Genomic DNA, 21358 nt, shown 5'->3' on the forward strand with positions numbered 1-21358 from the left:
ATATATTAATATATAACGGAGCTTGGTGAAAATTTCACTTACATCTTCTGCTTTTGCCCCTTGTTCTTGTAATGATTTCTGAAGCTCTTCCACTTGTGACTGTACTTCCAAAAGCCTCTGATTTACCAGTCTAAGAAAAAAAAAAGCGAGTGCATACATGACAACCTAAAGATATTCAGCTATTTAAGAGGAAAAAAAAAAAAAAAAAGTAAAACTATATGCGCAGACAGAATACTAAAGCACAATTTGGCCTCTGGTACCTGTTTTCTGTTTCCAGCTCATTTTTCCGCATATTTGCATCATCAAGCAAGCTTTGTAACAAAGCAATTTTTTCATTGTCTGATCCTTCTTGATTAATTTTTAACATCTTATTTTCATGCTGAAGGCGGATTAGCTTCTCCCTAAGGAAATTGAACAAAATGTGTCACATGTCTGTTTTGTGTACTCACACTTTACTGCAATGCAAATGTGTTCTACTGATCTATGAAAAAAAACGTCATGTGGTTTTGTGATGGATTTGGTAAAATGCCTATTTCCTTTCCTATTGAATATATATATATATATATATATATATATATATATATATATATACGCTATTTCTATAAGTTTTATAAATATTTACTTTTATACTTTAATACTATTTCTTTCCACATATTTATAAATGTTTAGCATGAATATACAGTCATGGCCGAAATTGTTGGCACCCTTGATATTTCTCCAGGAAATCATGTATTTCTCACGAAACGTATTGCATTAACACATGTTTTGCTATACACATGTTTATTCCCTTTGTGTGTATTGGGACAAAACAAAAAAAGGGAGGAAAGAAAGCAAATTCGACATAATGTCACACAAACCTCCAAAAATGGGCTGGACAAAAGTATTGGCACCCTTTCACAACTGCGGATAAATAAGAATGTTACAAGCATGTGATGCTCCTGTAAACTCACCTGGGGCAAGTAACAGGTGTGGGCAATATAGAAATCACACCTGAAAGCAGATAAAAAGGAGAGACGTTCACTTAACCTTTGCATTGTGTGTCTGTCTGTGCCACACTAAGCATGGACAACAGAAAGAGGAGACGAGAACTGTCTGAGGACCTGAGAACCAAAATTGTGGCAAAATATCAACAATCTCAAGGTTACAAGTCCATCTCCAGAGAACTAGATTTGCCTTTGTCCACAGTGCGCAACATTATCAAGAAGTTTGCAACCCATGGCACTGTAGCTAATCTCCCTGGTCGTGGACGGATGAGGAAAATTGATGAAAGATTGCAACGCAGAATAGTCCGGATGGTGGATAAGCAGCCCCAAACATGTTCCAAAGACATTCAAGCTGTCCTGCAGGCTCAGGGAGCATCAGTGTCAGCGCGAACTATCCGTCGACATTTAAATGAAATGAAACGCTATGGCAGGAGACCCAGGAGGACCCCACTGCTGACACAGAGACATAAAAAAGCAAGACTACAGTTTGCCAAAATGTACTTGAGTAAGCCAAAAGCCTTCTGGGAAAACGTCTTGTGGACAGATGAGACCAAGATAGAGCTTTTCGGTAAAGCACATCATTCTACTGTTTACCGAAAACGGAATGAGGCCTACAAAGAACAAAACACAGTACCTACGGTAAAATATGGTGGAGGTTCAATGATGTTTTGGGGTTGTTTTGCTGCCTCTGGCACTGGGTGCCTTGACTGTGTGCAAGGCATCATGAAATCTGAGGATTACCAAAGGATTTTGGGTCGCACTGTAGGGCCCAGTGTCAGAAAGCTGGGTTTGCGTCCAAGATCCTGGGTCTTCCAGCAGGACAATGACCCCAAACATACGTCAAAAAGCACTCAGAAATGGATGGCAAAGAAGCGCTGGAGAGTTCTGAAGTGGCCAGCAATGAGCCCAGATCTAAATCCCATTGAACACCTGTGGAGAGATCTTAAAATTGCTGTTGGGAAAAGGTGTCCTTCCAATAAGAGAGACCTGGAGCTGTTTGCAAAGGAAGAGTGGTCCAAAATTCCGGGTGAGAGGTGTCAGAAGCTTATTGATGGTTATAGGAAGCGACTGATTTCAGTTATGTTTTCCAAAGGGTGTGCAACCAAATATTAAGTTAAGGGTGCCAATACTTTTGTCCAGCCCATTTTTGGGGTTTTGTGTGACATTATGTCATATTTGCTTTTCTGCCTCTGTTTTATATTTGTTCCAATACATACAAAGGGAATAAACATGTGTATAGCAAAACATGTGTTAATGCAATACCTTTTTTGTGTGAAATACTTGATTTTCAGGAAAAATATCAAGGGTGCCAACAATTTCGGCCATGACTGTATATGCTGTGTGAATATTTTCTGCCTGCTGGGCTTTGTGGTACTTTAAGAAATCCTTGCTTAAGAAATATTTGCTCACAGGAACAGACCCCCTCCCATCGTGTGATTTGGAAGACAAAAGAATGTTTTTCTCTTTTTAAGATAAGACTGAAGAAGATCACACCTATACCATGACGGAGATTGTTTTCGTGTAAAGTGACCAATCAAAGACTAATATAATGCTTATGCTGTTATCACGTGATGTTCGCATCATTTTTCATCCATAAACTCACGGTTTCATTTCAATAAATTAGAGAGAAGTTTTCACAGACCAAAGGTGTCAGTGTGAGTTTCTTTATGTGCGCACATTCCAAAAGCTGGCCAGCGTCATAAATTTTGGACAGGAACAGATAAGCACTGGATGATTAAGTCCATGACTAAAACAATTTGGTGCCAAGAAACCCGGGAACTTAATAATGAACCTGCAGCCAGCCGCCATGAAAAGGCGTTCGGTGTCAGTCAAACTGGACAGGCCGGAGAGCTTGATCACCTCTCGGAGCATGGTAAGATATATTTTGCTATCTTACCATTGCTTATCCTGTCTTTGTTGTTGATTCATACCTGTGCCTAGTACGGCTGCTAAAGATCAATAAAGGCAGGTAACCTTGTATGCCCGGAGTTTATTTAAATATACCTGCATGTGCTTATCTGTTACCTGGGTCTCTGTTGTGTGTTTTTATGTATCAGTCTTGAGGTGGAAGAGGAGTGGACCTACTGAGGGTTTTGACACATAATTTCTCTGGGTGTGTGGTAACCTTGTGTGTTGACCACAACAGAGGAGGTGTCGGATATGCGTCACGGTAGTGTGACAGCGGGTGCCCTAGCCATTTTTGGGGCTAGGAAGAGTTACTCAGTGATCTGTACTCAGAGCCCACCAAGATAGACTGCTATGTTATGTCCTAAATGTGTGTCTGTAAGCTAATGTTTGCCATTCATAACAGAAGGTTGGGGTTTGTTAAGGGTTAAGGAAAGTCTGGACAGCAGCCTGTGAAGTGTCTTAGATTTGTTAGGAAGGACCAGGGACAGGAGGAGATGGGTCAGACGCTGATAAGACCCCTAGAAAGGAATGTTAGCACGTGACCTGGTTGCACAGAGGGAGGGGGAGCAGTATGTTAAAGGGATTAGTTAAGTTAGAAAGTATGTGGAATCAAAGATAAGGAGGTATGAGAAAAAAAAAAGAGAAGAAAGATGTCTTAGTTGACAAACGTGCTGAAGACAGCAAGAAGTTTGGTATAATGTAGCCGAAGTTATCCACAAAGAGTAGTGGACAGAACAGGTATTGCTACAGGGAAAAAAAAAAAAAAAAACTGTTTATGTGTACCATTAATGTGTTAAAATATTGAAAAGGATTACTGGCATGTCATATTGTGAAGGAAGTGAAGCAGTTAAAACAGTTATCTAAAGTAGCGAAAGTTTGTAAGCTGAAGGTCAGGACTGGCATAAATCATTGTAGGAACAGAGAGGAATGTTATGTGAAAAAAGGTTTGCTGAACGTGACAGAAGTTTGGTACAGAACTGGAAAAGTGTTGTATAAAGAAGGATAGTTGGAAGAAATTCAGGAAAATGGCAATTGTATAATGTATTTGTATCACAAAATTGTAAATGGAAGTGTGTGCTAAAACCACCGCCCTATGTTGGAATGTGGGGTGGAGGAGGGGAGGGACAGCACTGCCCTTCATCTATTGCCTACTTTATGCCCACCACCCCAGCCCTGCCCAGCCCACTTCCTGAAGGCAGCCATCTTGCTGCTCCTGCTTTGTCCCTTCCTGCCCTGCCCAGTACACTTCCTGATGGCAGCCATCTTGCTGCTCCTGCTTTGTCCCTTCCTGCCCAGCCCAGTACACTTCCTGGAGGCGGCCATATTGGTACACCGAATTAGACAAATGGAAGGCCAACGCCTTGAGTGAGCCGCCTCTACCCAGTGTGTCCGGTCTTACAAGTCAATGGTACATTCTACGTGGCACCGGATGTGCTGAGCAGAATCCCAAGTTGTCTATGGTCCACAGGACCCGAAGATATTGGACGTTTAAAAGGTACCCCCAATTATGGTGGAACTGAAGCCTGGAGCTCCCCTACCCAGGAAACCACAGTACCCACTGAAACCGGCGCAATCCAAGGCCATTTTGAAGCAGGTCAAGTCCCTTGTGGCAAATGGTGCACTCATACCTTGTACCTCTCCATGTAATACGCTTTTGTTCCCGATAAGAAAAGAAGACACCCAAAGGAGAACCAGAGAAGTACAGGATGATACAGGACCTCCGAGCAGTGAATGAAGCCACTGTCTTAGAGACACCTATCGTTCCAAATCCCCACACTTTACTCACAGGGGTATCTCCAACAGCAAAGTAATTCACCGTGGTGGACCTGGCAAATGCATTCTCCAGCGTTCCCTTGTATCCTCCCTGCAGATACTTCTTCGCTTTTATCCATGAGGGGCAGCAATACACCTGGGCAGTTATGCCACAAGGGGGCGCAAAATTCCCTGAGTCAGTTTGCCAAAGCCATGACCACCATACTGGGCACGTGGCAAAAGGAACATTCGGCAGTGGTCCTTCTTCAATATGTGGATGACTTTTCCTCTGTGCTGATGACCTGCCCACGGCTGAAGAAGCCTCAGAGAGTTTACTATGTTACTTGGCACACCAAGGCTGTAAGGCCTCTAAACCGAAGTTGCAATGGTGCTCTACAACAGTCGTATTCTTGGGCCACTGCCTCTCACATGGAACAAGGCATCTTACGGAGGAGGCCTTTAGGCCAGAAGCCATTCCATGCCTTTCTTGGCCTCATATCCTACTGTAGGTCATGGATTCCTGATGTTTCTTGGTTTATGCAACCACTCTACGATGCTCTCAAGTCTGAGCCCTTCCATCTGTCCAAAGAGGCCGACTCCAATTTTTTGGCTCTAAAACGCTTATTTTCTTCAGCCCCAGCCCTAGGTCTACCAGACTACGAGAAACCTTTCAAACTGTTCATGTCTGAACGCCAAGGCCATGGCACAGGAGTATTGGCCCAGTCCCACGGAGACTGCCTACGATCCGTAGGCTACTACTCATGCCGTTTAGACCCAGTGGCTAGAGGAGCACCCTTGTGTCTGCGTGCAGTTTTCGCTGCTCCAGCTCTGCTGGATAAGACCTCTGATATCGTACTGGGACATGAACTTGTTCTTCTGGCACCGTATGCCATTGCTGCCATTTTAAACCAAGTCCAACCTAAACATTTGTCCACAGCGAGGCATCTTAGACTACAGTGTTCCCTCCACCTTCCTGATAACGTCACTCTCCTACGTTGCCAAACCCTGAATCCGGCCACTCTCCTCCCAATTGCTGAGGGGGGTAATGAAGGTAATGCAGAAAGTGGAGAGGATGATGGAGCCACTGAGCCTCATAATTGTCTTGAAGTGATGGAAATGGAAATCTTCCATCTCCCCACAGTGAGTGAAACACCTCTGCAGGATCCAGACTTCACTTTCTTTGTTGATGGTTCCAGATATGCAGATGAAGGAGGCACATATTACACAGGATTTGCGGTCACTACTGAAGACACAGTCCTACAGGCAAGAGCCCTATCGCCAGCAATATCTGCACAGGGAGCTGAACTTCAAGCACTCACAACAGCATGCCGGATGAATTAAGGAAAAAGGGCCAATATCTACACAGACTCCAGATATGCCTTTGGGATGGCCCATGACTTTGGACCCATATGGAAGGCAAGAGGATTTATGACTGCGGCAGGTACATCCATAAGACATGGAGCAGCCATTGGACGACTGCTGGAAGCACTCCTTCTACCCATTCAAGTGGCTATTCTGAAGGTAAAAGTTCATGGGAAATTAAACTCTTCAGAAGCCAAAGGCAATAATCTGGCAGATTTGGCGGCAAAACGAGCGGCCATGGGACCACCAGAAATGGAAGGAGAGGTGACCGGAGAGTGGGAACCAATGTTCACTTTACAGACCTTACCTGTGGACAGAAACTACTTCAAGGAACTCCAAGAAGCAGCAAGTCCAGAAGAAAAAGAAAACTGGAGACGGAGAGGAGCTATTCTCAAAGACGGTCTGTTTGAGTGCAACAAGAGGCTTTGTTTACCCAAGAATATGTTTCCAGCTGTAGTCCAGTGGGCACACGGAGCAGCCCATCTGTCAAAGAGCCTCATGAACTCTGTCATCAACAAGTACGATATAGCGCCTGGAATCACCACATTGACGAACAATTTTTGCAGAACATGTGCCATCTGTGCAAAATGCAATCCGGGACGCACAGAGAAGACACCACAGAAACACTTGGCCAAACCCCTATACCCTTTTCAAAGGATACAAATTGATCATATCCAGATGCCAAAGAGTGGGCGGTTGAGTACACCCTACTGGTGTTGGACATGTTTTCCAGTTGGCCAGAGGCCTTTGCTGTAACTAACAGGACTGCTAAAACAACTGTGAAGAAACTCCTCACTGAGGTTGTATGCAGATATGGGCTTCCAGAGGTGATAGAGAGTGACCAGGACCCCGCTTTCACAGCTTCAGTAACCAAAGAAATATGGGCGGCATTAGGAGTCACTCTGGCGTTCCATACCCCCTATCACCCCCAAAGTAGTGGGAAAATAGAAAGAATGCTAAAAGTAGCCCAAGAGACTGGCATGAGTTGGCCAGACAGTCTGCTTATTGCCCTATTTAGTGTCAGATACACACCAAGAGAGAACACTCCCTATCCCCTTATGAGATTTTGTTTAGCTCAGCCCCCAGATTTGGTTGTTATTTTCCACAACAGTTGCAATTACAATTTGATGTGTTAACTGATTATGTGACTGTATTATCACGTGAATTAACCCGTATCCATGTCCAAGTGTTTTCTCCATTCCAGATTCTGAGTCAGATACAGGAACTCACAGCCTATTACCCGGAGATTGGGTATTAGTAAAGACATTTATGAGGAAACATTCCCTTGAGCCAAGATATGATGGTCCATTCCAAGTTCTGCTGACCACAGCCCCTTCTGACAAGGTGGCCAGGAAGAACACTTGGATACACGCCTCCCACTGCAAGAAAGTCCCGAACCCTGAGGGAAAGGCGTCATCTACACCATGACAACTATGTTGTATATCCTTTTTCTAATGAGTCTGACAGAGGCTCAACAGGTGGATATCACTGAAATAGGTGACACCACTATATTTTGGTACAACTCATCCAACACTCATGTAGCTATTTACACCTTTGATTTCTGTAGTACAGATCCCATGTGGTGCTATGACCGTAATCTATATGATCTTGACACAACGAGCATGTTCTGATAGTAGTGACCAGGTATACATATGTGTCATGGATGATTACTGGGGACCAAAAGATTAGAATAAGATTGGAAGGGATTTGGACTGGTGAGTATGCCCTTGTAAAGGCCATTATGCCTCTCCACATCCTAGCAGAGAATATCCCTAACCCAACGCCTGGCCGTAGGAGGAAACAAAAAGCTCCTTCTGGTAGTTTTGACCCACATGTGTATATAGATGCCATTGGAGTCCCAAGGGGGGTGTCTAATAAATTTAAACCCAGAGACCAAGTAAAGCAGGTTTTGAATCCCTGATTCCCATGATAACTGTTAATAAAAATGTAGATTAGATAAATTACATATACTACAACCAACAGAAGTTTGTGAATTACACCACGGATGCCCTTCAAGGAATCGTTGACCAGTTAGCCCCTACATCCTACATGACATTCCAGAATAGAATGGCTCTGGACATGATTTTAGCAGAAAAAGGAGGTGTCTGTAAAATGATAGAAGGAACCGAAACATGTTGTACATATATTCCTGACAATACTGGCTCGAATGGTAAGGTTACTCTGTCTATGAAGAAATTGGAAGATCTGTCAGTTGAGTTGAAAAAGAATTCAGGGATCACAGACTTGTGGGATCAATATTTCAGTTGGATGAGTGGGTGGCAAAAGATACTTGCCCAAATAGGGGTAACTGTACTAATAATTCTGATTCTCCTGGTCCTGGTTGTATGCTGTCTTATACCATGTGTGAGGAAATTGATGAGCAAAGCTGTAGACAACAGAACACCTACCTGCCTGAACCAGGAGCAAGAGGATCCCCATATGATAGATGAAGGAAAACCTTATACCCCATTACGGTCCCTCCCCGCCAACAGTAATCTCACAATTTTGTAGGGATAGCATCTGACTTCCTTATGTACAAAGTCTGTGGCAAGGGAGGTGATGAAATAGTCATCACTTGTCTAACGTACAGCATAAAAGAGTTCCAAGGTACATAAGGACAGATGAGCTAGGCTTTATAGGGACAGAGTAAAATAGTCATTCTAAGGGGGGACTGTGATGGATTTGGTAAAATGCCTATTTCGTTTCCTATTGAATATATATATATATATATATATATATATATATATACGCTATTTCTATAAGTTTTATAAATATTTACTTTTATACTTTAATACTATTTCTTTCCACATATTTATAAATGTTTAGCATGAATATATATGCTGTGTGAATATTTTCTGCCTGCTGGGCTTTGTGGTACTTTAAGAAATCCTTGCTTAAGAAATATTTGCTCACAGGAACAGACCCCCTCCCATCGTGTGATTTGGAAGACAAAAGAATGTTTTTCTCTTTTTAAGATAAGACTGAAGAAGATCACACCTATACCATGACGGAGATTGTTTTCGTGTAAAGTGACCAATCAAAGACTAATATAATGCTTATGCTGTTATCACGTGATGTTCGCATCATTTTTCATCCATAAACTCACGGTTTCATTTCAATAAATTAGAGAGAAGTTTTCACAGACCAAAGGTGTCAGTGTGAGTTTCTTTATGTGCGCACATTCCAAAAGCTGGCCAGCGTCATAAATTTTGGACAGGAACAGATAAGCACTGGATGATTAAGTCCACGACTAAAACAGTTTCAGCATTCATTGTAGTTTATGTTAGTACTACCTTCCACAGAGAAGAAAAAACACAAATGACACAAAACAAACAATACTGAAGTTGTAATCTTTTTGTATACATTTTCATCAATGCACTGGGATTTGCTCACTGCTTGGATGGAAGCCACATTACAAGCTGTAAATGAGAAGGCCTGGGAATTTTTTAGGCTCAGTTTGAACTTATCTGTGCAAATGTACTAGATGCTGTTTAGTGGTTGGCGGAGTTTATTTTCAAGACTGACAGTTAGCTGTGCAATGTATGGTATGTCACAGATTTGGAATTATAGAAAAGGGTTTCAGATTATTATATTGATTTCCATCACCCTTTAGCAATGTTTTTCGCTTGCTTTGATAGCTTTGATGTAGGCTGAACATACAATTCTCCATGTTTAAAGAAGAACTGTGGTCCATGGAAAAAGCTATTTACTGTAATACCATGAAAAGCTGTTATAAATACAAAACACAACTATTCAACAGTTTATCTTGATTTCTATCAACAAGAGAATAGCTGGTCAGCTCAGTAATACTGTGTCTGTTGCAAATCATTCCCTTATATCATGCTGACAGGCACAGCATACAAATAGCACATCAAAAATCTTCATTACAGCATGATATAAGCAGGCCCCAAAATTTCCACTTGCCGTTTTGCATTTGGCGAGTGGAAATAACGTGGGGGCGAGTGTGTGCTGACACTCTACACAAGACAGGAAACAGGCAGTGGCACGCACACTGTGCTGTATATTATTCCCCAGCGCAGGCGGGGCCGCGAGCTCCACTGACTCTCTGACCAATCCGAGGGTGCTCCAATCCGATGTATGGGAACAGGATGGGTGTGACTTGGTATGCAGCAGCCGCTCTTATCCCGATGGACCCCAACATTTCACCCTGCATGGCACAGCTGTTCTTGGAGCTGACAGAGGGATAAGGAGCTCAGGTACCCAGGGAGAGGAAAGGGGACACTTCACTCGGATGGATGACAGCCACTGACAGCACAAGTAAGAACCTCTCCAGGGCCCAGAACGGCATACCTCTGTGATTCGACACCCCATCTTTGTATCAGTGGGAGGAATTATATCCTGTCATCGGTATCAGTCAAAGGGACAATGCCCAATGCGGAGTGTCAGTGCGAAGAATAGTGCCCCATCATTGGTGTCAGTGAGAGGGATAGTGCCCCATCATTGGTGTCAGTGGGAGGAATAGTGCTCCATCATTGGTGTCAGTGGGAGGAATAGTGCCCCATCATTGGTGTCAGTGGGAGGAATAGTGCCCACATCATTGGTGTCAGTGGGAGGAATAGTGCCCACATCATTGGTGTCAGTGGGAGGAATAGTGCCCCATCATTGGTGTCAGTGGGAGGGATAGTGCTCCATCATTGTGTCAGTGGGAGGAATAGTGCTCCATCATTGGTGTCAGTGGGAGGGACAGTGCTCCATCATTGTGTCAGTGGGAGGAATAGTGCTCCATTATTGCTGTCAGTGGGAGGAATAGTGCCCCATCACTGATGTCAGTGGGAGGAATAGTGCCTCAGCTTTGGCACCACTAGGAAAATTAGTGCCTCAGCAGTGATGCCCCTATTGATGTAAAGCACTTATTTTCTTGTTATGTGTACATTGTTGTTAATATTTATTTTTGTAACTTTATTCTGCATAAAACATTTAACAGTGTAATTCCATGAGATAATTTATGAGGGCGTGCTTAGGGGTGGAAATGGAAGGGGGGCCGGGGGGGGGGGTGCGGCAACTGGTGGTGGGTAACTCTTAAGGCCTGACTAGTAGCTCGGACTTGAAATTTTGAGCCTTAGTATAAGAACTTATTTTTCCTGGTTCACGGCACACTAGCAATTCTGTTGCAAGACACAAATTCCCAGGTGATGGAATTACAAAGAATCAGCCTACCCTCCCCTATAGTTTTGCTTCCTTGATGGCTGAAGCACTGAGATGTTGACCTGTGGCTTCTTCCTGACAATCATTTGAGATTCTGGAACTTTTCAGCCAACGAGGGAGCAACTTCCATTAGGTAAGATAGAGTTGTACTTCATGGACTCTGCTGAGGCAGTTTTAAAAGGCAGAATCACTAGTGTCAGCAGGATCACTAATGCCCTTAAAGCTGTCAGATTAAAAAACAAAAAAAAAAACAAACAAACATAAAAAGGTCTACCTGTGAAAAGTAGAGCGTAAAATGTGCTGGCCGGTAAATTGGCCCTAGTATGTGTATGTATGAATGTGAATGAGGGACCTTCGATTGTAAGCTCCTTGAGGGCAGTGACTGATGTGAATGTCATAAACAAAATATTCCCACAAATGTGGGCCATTGACTCAAACAAGATTTGTTAATTTGCACACTAAAAAAGTATTTTTCCTAACAAATTCATTCAAGACCATGTTGCAAAAATGAATACACCCCAATAAAAGTCTTAAGCTGGCCATACATGGGTCGAATTTCCAAAAGAATTTTCTTTTCAAAATCTTTTCTAATAATTTTCCTTCGAATTTCTTACCATTAGTGGGTCACAGAAACAGACAATTTTCATGTGACCATTGAATTTGAGTGATTAGGCATCTTGGAAATTTTCTTAAAAGCGAACGAATTTTGAATCAATGATGGGAGAATTTTGTGAGAAATATAAATTCTTGGCTACGAAAATTCTTTTCTGTACCAACATGAGGTAAAATTGAAGGCTTACTTGAACTTTCAAAATCAATGAAGGCACCATCGGATTACAAAAATGCACGAAATTTACAATTTTCTAAAGAAAATTTGTTTGGAATTCGACCCATGTATGGCCTGCATTAGGAGCAAAGCTGAATTTTAGACAACAAAATCCTAATTAACAAGAATTCAGGTGAGTCTAAATATTCATTAAACAGGTGTCCAGCAGACAGCTGATTATAAAAGGACGTTACTTAAAGAAAACCCCTTCCTATTTCATGCTGTCAGCAATGGTACCACATGGAAGAAAAATGTCACAAGGCCTGAGATAGAAAATAACTTCTTTACACATGAAAGGTGAAGGCTACAAGTAGATCAGCAAATCTTTACTTATCAGTCAGAATACTGTAGCAAAAGTGATACAAAAATTTAACAAAAATGGAACTGCAACCATCCAGGCCATCCATGGAAATCAACACCTTGACAGGAACGTCTTCTGATTAGAAGGGTTGAAGAAAATCGCTATGCAAATTCACTGCAGTTAGCTAAAGAAGTAGAAAGCCAAACTGGGGTGATTGTTTCCTGTGATACAATACGGCGTACACTGCAGAGGAATGGCATGCATGGCTGTCGCCCCACGAAGGAAGCCCCTTGTAAAGCCCACCTAGAATTTGCCAGGGGCCATGCAGAAAAAAGAAGATGACTACTGGGACTCTGGAGTGATGAGACCAAGATAAATGCTTTTGGAACTGATGGCTTTAAAACTGTATGGTGTTGCAAAGGTGAGAAGTACAAAGAAAAATGCATGGCGCCTACAGTGAAACATGGTGGTGGAAGTGTCCTTCTGTAGGGCTGCATAAGTGCTGCTGGTGTTGGGTATCATGATGGTATCATGAATTCACAGATGTACTGCTCTATATTGAAATAGATGTTGTTACCACCACTACGTGCCCTTGGTCGTCATGCACTTTTCCAACATGACAATGATCCAAAACACATATCTAAGGCCACTGTTGCATATCTGAAGAACAGAGTGAAAGCAATGCAGCGTTCAAGTATGTCTCCTGATCTGAACTCAACCAAACACATATGGGGAATTCTGAGAGAGAGAGACAAGTTGAGCATCACTGTCCAGCCAGCATCCATGCTCTAAAAGAGGTCGTCCTTGAAGAATGGAAAAAGATATTGCAATATGTCACCAACTTGTTCATTCCATGCTGTATTTAAAAATCATGGAGATCAAACAACATACCAGATGTAGTAGTCCAGAGTCCATTTACATCCAGCCACCTATAGAGATAACGTGTCCGGCAGACACAAACGAAACACTGATATCAATCCCATTTAGCTACGATTCAGCAGGGGATCTGGTCACAGATCCCAGTAGCCAGAAAGTCTCCCTGTTGCAGGCATGTGAAGACAGACCTGCTGTATTCTCTCTAATTTCTGGACTAGAATGAGGATAGTAAAGTAGAAAATATCCTAGAAACTGTATTACTGTAGCAACTGAGACACTAAAACCCTTGAGGACAGATGTCCAAGAGGGCTGAACTGAGATCTGCTATAAATGTGTGAAACTACATTTTGTAGCCCTCAAAACAATTTGCTGAACTCTAGCACTGGAGATGCCAGATGTGTAAGCAATCATAAAAGGTTAATAAACGACCCCCCACTATGAAAAATGGGGGCACATACAGGGAACAACCCTGTCTGAGAGTTTTTTTATGACTGAGCGCAAAGACTTGTAGTTGGACATGGAACAAAGCCAGGAGAGTCTCCCATGTCGAGGGAGTGAACAAAAGGAATGTTTCTGAATAATCTGAAAATGGGATTACTGCGCAGTCTGCATTATAGACTTCTTCCCCTGAGGAAACAGTACTTTTGCTGTCAGCAGCCTCCTAGACAAAGTATTTGGAATCAATCCAAAAGAAGCATTGTCCCTTGAAGATCATGTGGAAGAATACAACAATTTCACAGCCCATCACTTTCAACAAGTCTATAGACATGAGATCCATTCCAAAGCAAACCGGGGAGCATTTAGCAGACTGTCAGAGCAAAAATTTAAACGTTACAGACATTTGTCCACATATGCTATTAACAAAGGATCAAATGCAGTAGTGGAGATATCTCTTTAAAATGGAATTTGACCAGCTAGGTTTGAGAAGGTACAGCTACAAGAATGATGTGGTCTTTTAAAGGCAACACTCTGTAACATGCTTTGGTGTAGGACAAGGGCCAACGATCAAACTCGTAAAAGGAGCCGTTGATTACAATAATTGATGGGTAGAATGGACAACTGAATTGAGGAAACAATCTCTTGAAATTTGGGGGTAATAGCCACTGACTGAAAACAGCCAGATAACAGATCCACAGAGGGTCCAGGATGACATAGAAGTGCAAAATGTCTGTCACATTTAGCAGGAAGTAGCGAAACAAATGTTAGTGTATGTTTCAGAGGTCCTCCCCATAAAGAACCCCCTTACACACAAGAGAAAAGGGAAACTAAGTTCTGTGCGTCGTTTGCATATGCAGAGTGAACCCCCTTCTGCTTGTAAGGAGCAGTAAAGGCTAAACAAATGCTAAGGGTTAAGACACACAAACTAATCTCTAGGTTGCCCAGATGAGAAAGCTTGTAACAAAACTCTGGTCAGTACTGTGCTCTCCAAAAATGCTTAGCACCTACAGAGAGAAATAAAGGAAAGGAACTCCACTGACCTTTTGAAAACAACATGGTGAAGCACTGTGCTGAGAACACTACAGACAACACTTGCATCTGAAATGGCTCTGCTTTATGGGTACCAGATCATACGTGACATCCAAAGAAGATTTTGTAAGTCAGCAGCAGGAGGCATTAATGGTAACTCCACAAGTACTTATCCAACTGTGGGGTGTGTAGCCAGGCCTGCACCAGCATAGAGCCACTTCTCCATCTGCAGCCTGTCTAAGGCCCTTACAGCCACAACGCTTCCTCCTTTCCACCTTCATTGTTCCTAAAAGCCAAGCTTCTAGAGCCAACTAAGAAGCAACAGACACACGTGACAACTCTGCCCCCAGTGACACAGGAGGCTGGAGATGTGTAATCTCTATGGGCGCATGTGTTCCTTTCCCTTTTAAAGCTAGGTCTTCAAGTGCAACTAAGAAGGGTGGGGCATGAAAAATAAAACGCCAACTTTTCTGCTTGCAGTAGAAAACAGAGTTCTAACCCATGTAGTCAAATTGCAAAATACATAGATTAAAAAGCAGGCACAATAAAAATGGGAATTTTAACTCCCCACACAAAAACAGCCAGCCAGTTACAACTGCTACTGTAGCAAATACCACATACGTATCCTTAGTACCTAAAGAGAAGAAACCTTATGCCAATGTATGCCTGTGGCACTCACAACAGCAATTTGCAGAGGCGGGCACAGGGAAAATTCCTCAGCTCTGGACTGGGAATTCCACGAGGAATTCCACGAGGAAACCACCAGACAATTAACCTCAGACTCTGAATAGCAGAGTCTGAGGTGAATTGGACCACAGACAGTCACTACAGACTACAGTACTGTCACAGAGAGAACATTGGTATAGATAATAAAATGCAAAACTGGGCTGACTGGATAGATTTCCAAAATTTTCCATATCCAACCTGAATCTACCATCAGCAGTTGATGACTGGAGACATTTTCAGATATGCAGGGCCATCGCAGAGGCAATAATAGTTAGCAATGAACCAAGAAAACCTGTGCTTGATGGTTGACTAGGATGACCTCCAGAATTTTTGCATCCGGCATGAATCTACCAGCAGATGTTGATCGTAGAACATTTATAAAAGAAGCAGAAAATATTAGAGCTGAAAAAAGCATAGACTCCCTTAAGAACGCTAGCAAAATACTGGTTGTGGGCAGGGCTATCTTGTGGGGGCTGTTTTTCAATTGTCAGTGTCCATTTTTTCTGTAGATGCCAGTATAACCTGAAGATGCTGATGCAAATCTTTTGCGGTTCTCCTTCACATGCATGTCCTGTTGAACTTTATTGCAATGAAAATTCAGAATGCACTGCTAAAACTCGCACATGGCCCTTTTCCAAAAACACACTGCGGATGTAGGGCTTTTATGTGGACACCCTACATAGGAATCCATGATACTTCTGCGGTCATGCGAAGCAGCCTTTTAAGAATACATCCAAAAATGGACATATGTGAACTAGGACCTACTGTTACTGTTATAAGTATTTCTTGCAGTTTTTTAGTTTGTTCTAACCTCTATCAATGTAATCTTTGCTTGACAGCTTGGTCTGCATGTAAATGTATGGAAACTTTTATATAAAAAACTGCACAATTAACAGGGGAATTCATATGCTGAATACTATCACTACATGTACTAAATGCATACAGTTATCAGAATGCATACAGTTATCAGAATTTTTTTTTTTTTGCGCTTGTGATCACCTAAAATGTCCTGCAATCTGATCCTATGCCTAGGATTTTTTTCACAAAGCTCCAAAGACCGCAAGCAAAATTCCCTTAGACATAAGAATTAAAATACTAAAAATGGCACTGACTGATGATGCCTGAGTATCTTCGGCACCATTATTTCAAAACAAATTCAATGTATGTACCACCCTTCTAACAGGGATACCAGTTCTACGAAGATTTTTAAAACAAGGAGGATTACTTTGTGTTAGTAAGTTAATACAAAGCATTTGGAAAGGAGATAGACCCAACACTTACTTTATTTCTGGTGTAACAATTTCTGCAGCTAGACTGTCCGCTGGCTCCTGGTTACCTAGAGCCATCAAGCCTGATGATGAAAATACATATATCAATATCAAATACTTTGTAAAAATAAACAGAAAAAAAGACTGCTAATAGAAAGACTCTAATACATTTTAACAGTTTAAATATTTAATATGTATGGATTATAATTTAAATAATCAGTCCATTAATTGTGCAAGCTCACACTATGGGGGAGATTTACTAAAACTGGTCACTCAGAATCTGGTGCAGCTGTACATGGTAGCCAATGAGCTAACTTCAACTTGTTCAATTAAGCTTTGGCAATAAAACCTGGAAGCCGATTGATTTCTATGCAGAGTTGCATCAGATTTTGTACTCTCTAGGCTTCATAAAAAAATCCCTTTGAGTCCTCTAGAAAAGTTCTCCAGTTTACAAGGGCTCTTTTCAGTAGCAAGGCACTTCTTCTGATGTTTAGTCAACAGCCAATGTCAGATATAGTGAGCTGTTATTGAGGGCCAAGAAGTCATCTGCTCTAACCTGGAAAGAAATGTGGACAACAACTAAACCGCATTGGTGGTGTATGAAATAGAAACAAAAAACATATGAACTATATGGGGAAGTTGGGCAGAGAAGCAACTTCAAGCCTACAAGCTTTATTGGAGCTTTTTGCCTTCGTCTGGATCAACTTTGGGTATAGGATTGTGTATTTGAAGGCTCTCTTTTTTTCTATTTGTTGAACTAGATGGACTCGTGTCTTTTTTCAGCCTAACAATGTAATTATACAGCACAACAGTTTATATATACCTACACACACATTTTACATACATGTTGGTGTTGATTTACTAAAAGCAAAAAATCGTGTTCACTTTGCAATGGAAGTTGGAAAAATAAAAAAGAAAGTTCACTTTTGCAAGGACATTTTCCCCAGAGCTAAATAAATGTGAAGAAGTTTCACTTTGTAAAGTACACTAAATCACATGCAAGAAAAATAAAAAAAAAAAAACAGCATTTTTGCTTGCACATGATTGGATGATGGAAATCAGCAGAGCTCCACCTCATTCACTAAACTCTTGGATCAATTCCCTACAAAAGTGAACAGTCTATTTGCATTTAGTAAACCCCCTTAACACAACTGTTTTTCTATTTCTGCAGTCGGCACACCACACAGAAAACAGTCACAGGCTGTAGGTGTTTTACCTGCTGTGGTAAGCTGACCTTCCTGAGCCTGCACACATCGCAGCTCTTCAATAGTTTCCTTCAGAGAATCTCTTTCTGACCGCAGTCTCTGTGGCATTAAAAAAAATATAAGGGATCTGGGGTCAATTGGGCAACCTTCCTTTGTAATAACAGATTCAAACATTACACAGAAAAATGCAAAATTCTATGGATCAGCTTAAAAAGAAACTTCATCTACAAAATGTAAGTTCTGCTTTTCTTCTACCTCCACTGCCCCCCCCCCCCCCCCGTATTTGGAACTTTTTATGTTTTTTTTCTCAGGGAATGGATACCTAGTTTTGGTAGGTACCCGCTCCCACTTCTGCTCGGATCGCCTAGGTGATTATTCCACACGAAGAGCAGACTGGCCGCATGTTGGACACTAGGGCTTTAAAAATGTTGGCAGATTTCCTGTAAAGGTCAATATATCGCGCCAAAAGGTCCTGATGTATAAATCTCTACATTTGATAAAATAAATGAAAAATGAAAGAGAAAACTTGTAAAAATGTGAAGGTCACACAGACATTACTTAAAGGTAAACAATGCAATACATACGTGTGTGTGGGGCGCATTATAGGAAATCCTTTACATTAAAAATCAGTAAGGCCACAGGTATTACTTACGTCCTTTTCTTTTTGCAAACTGTCTATTTTTTCTTTCAGCCTCTTGTATTCAAATTCCAGCTTGTCTGCTTTTTTAGATTCCTCTGATAGTCTGTTCTGTAACTCAACAACCTGTTTACAAAGTTGTATATATTGCAATTAAAAGCAAGAACAGTAATGGTGCACTTATTAGACCTAAAAGAAGATGAGCGTATAGGGTATACCTGTCTCTTATAGGTTTCCAGCTGACTTCGAGCAGCATTGGCTTTCCTGAGCTCCTCTTCTAGGCTGACTGTGTTTTGCATGTACATGGTGTTTTTTTCCTCTAGCAGCTTCACTTGCCTTCTTAAATCTCCTAGATCTTCCAGCTTTTTCTTGTATGACTCAACCTGACTTTCCAACTTGGTAACTTTGTCAGAAGAATGCCTGAAAAAATACATATAGAAACATTTAAACTAAAAAAATCCCAGCGCCAATCAAAGAAAGTATACAATTATGCAGCTGTGCACCAGTGAAAACCACCAATAATAAATAACACAAAAAACCAGCGCAAAAATTAAATACATAAAACTAATCACAAATAAATAAATATTTGTGATTAGTTTTATGTATTTAATTTTTGCGCTGTTTTTTGTGTTATTTAATATAGAAACATTTGCATGCATAATTTTAAGACCAAAAATGTTACCCCAGCAAGAATAGAAGTAACATCATACAACATTCCACTGCCAACAAGCTGTTAAAGGGAACTTGCCACAAACTCAAAATATCTGTGTGAGAAGCTTCAGATGCAAGCTGCCATTCTTTGATGCGCTACATATTATTAATAAAAGGTGAAGCAACGGACACTAAAACTGGTCTGCAAGTTTTAAGTGGACAATACAAAGGAGGAGAGCCATATACAACAGTTTCATTATATCATTAAACTTCTTAAAGTAACCCTGCCATGCCAGAAACAAGGAGAATGCCATTACAAACCTGTGCTTCTGAAAATGTGAGTTGCCTGTATGTCATTTTGACCCAAATATTTCTCATGACAAGTTAACTTTAAGAGCTTACTCACACATATGTGAAACCTGAGCTTCAATCCAGAGCAGACTGAAGCTCAGGTTCCACAGCTAATTGATACAGTAGCTGTTCACAGGTTCATGTCAGGTTTACATCAGGTTCAGGACAGGATTAGGTCAAGATCTTATCAATAGCCTGTAATCCACACCTAAACCTGAAGCCACTGCTCAGAAATCGGAAATGACACTTTTTAAAACTGCACTGAATTGGCACCAGCCATGCACCAGACATATGTGAACAGGCACCATAGGAAGCAATGGTATTTCATATGTCATGTGGATTGGATGCGGTTCAAACCGCATCCAATTCGCATATATTTGAAAGGGCACTAAATGCTATTTTGCTGTAAGTGTCACTTTCCTTTCACGGACCATGTCAGCTGTGGACAACCATTTTCACTAAGGAGGCATATGGTAACCAATTTCTTAGCAGGGATAAACCAGAAAGCAGCTCTAACTTTGGCTAGAAATACAGTAATACTATGTAATATTGATGCCACTTTACTACAGACAGCGCAATCTTCAACCAAAAATTATAGTTCAGATTTGAGAGAGCAGCAGTGGGCAAAATCACCAACCAGCAGCAGCCTCTATGAGAAAGCAGAAAGGATGGCAAGATATTCTTGTAGCTGGATTTTCCAACCATTAATTTACCCTACATTAGGGAGTTTTACTCTGGGTAGAATAACAGCATGATTTGCCACTGTCATAGCTACAGTAACAGGGTGCAACTAGAAGATTTAATTAGAAAATCTTGCCATTGAAGTCAACAAAAAATTTAACCACATGCTGCTCAATCTGCCAGATACCAAAAAAGTCTAAAATGTAAAACTGGAGCTAAACTTGTACTTATTCCATGCAGGGTATAGCAACAGGTTTGCTTTAAATTATATCCTGCAGAGCGGCACATACTCCGTTTCTTTGCTCCCCTGCTGCTCCATTCACTTTTCTGGATAGGATCATCTTCCTGTCCATCCCCTTTCCCCATGAATGACAATGCTGGGGCAATTACCAAACCCAGCACTGTCACATAGGAAGAAGAGGAGCAAGCCACATGCTCATCCATACCTTGGTGTATCTAGTATTTTTTTTGTTCCTGGTGGCTAAAAAGAATGATGGAATGACAGAAAAGGGGAGTATGTGCTGTGGGTGAAGGAAACATTAAAGAAAACCTGTTGCTTTTCTCTGCTTCAAACTAATTTTCAACTGATTTGCAATGATGTCATAATTATAACTAGACTGTAAAGCAAAAATATTGAAAACTAACACTGGAGATTTTGTCTAGCACTATATTCTGACAGTTTCAGGAATTCCAATATTACACGAGTTACATTAAAGCTGGCCATAGATGGTTCAAATCTCGGCCAGTTTAGCAGGGACCAACCGAGATTCGAACCATACATGGCCAGGCTGATTGTACCCAATGCAATTGTTGTACAACTAGGGTACAACCAGCATGTAGGATTTTTACATGAGATTACTGCCAGTGGCTATAGCCACTAACAATAGTCACTGTGTTCTCTCAGAAGGGACAGCTCATCCCACTGCTGGGAGAACACAATGGCTCCGTCTCCGTGGGAGGGATTCCCTCATTAAAACGGACTGCATCATCTATGGCTTGCCTTAGTACTCTCTATGCACGGACTAAATAGAAACATTTTCTTATAGCCAAAAGGACCACAAAGAGTGTACTAACCCACTGGACAAGTGCTAAACTGGTGTAAAACTGCACTGACACCTAAGCTAAAAGCAGATAAAAAAGGGTCTATATTCGCATAAACATAGCTCAAACTGGACACATCTACAGAGGAAGCTATAGT

At 41.5% G+C, this 21358-nt stretch overlaps 1 protein-coding gene across 2 annotated transcripts in view; it reads right to left on the reverse strand.

Annotated features, from left to right (window-relative positions):
• HOOK3 (hook microtubule tethering protein 3) overlaps nt 1-21358 on the reverse strand; it is a 118756-nt gene that overhangs the window by 37835 nt on the left and 59563 nt on the right. For both annotated transcript variants that reach the window (XM_089670862.1, XM_089670861.1), the window contains 6 exons: nt 18696-18897; nt 18493-18603; nt 17852-17939; nt 16649-16718; nt 261-401; nt 43-130 (listed from right to left, as the gene is read on the reverse strand). In XM_089670862.1, coding sequence (XP_089526988.1) covers nt 43-130; nt 261-401; nt 16649-16718; nt 17852-17939; nt 18493-18603; nt 18696-18897 — 700 coding nt within the window. The remainder of the gene's footprint in view (nt 1-42; nt 131-260; nt 402-16648; nt 16719-17851; nt 17940-18492; nt 18604-18695; nt 18898-21358) is intronic.

This window comes from Staurois parvus, unplaced genomic scaffold, assembly GCF_062004578.1.
Source record: "Staurois parvus isolate SC_StPar_1 unplaced genomic scaffold, SC_StPar_1.0 ptg000096l, whole genome shotgun sequence".
In the NCBI taxonomy this organism is placed as follows: domain Eukaryota; kingdom Metazoa; phylum Chordata; class Amphibia; order Anura; family Ranidae; genus Staurois; species Staurois parvus.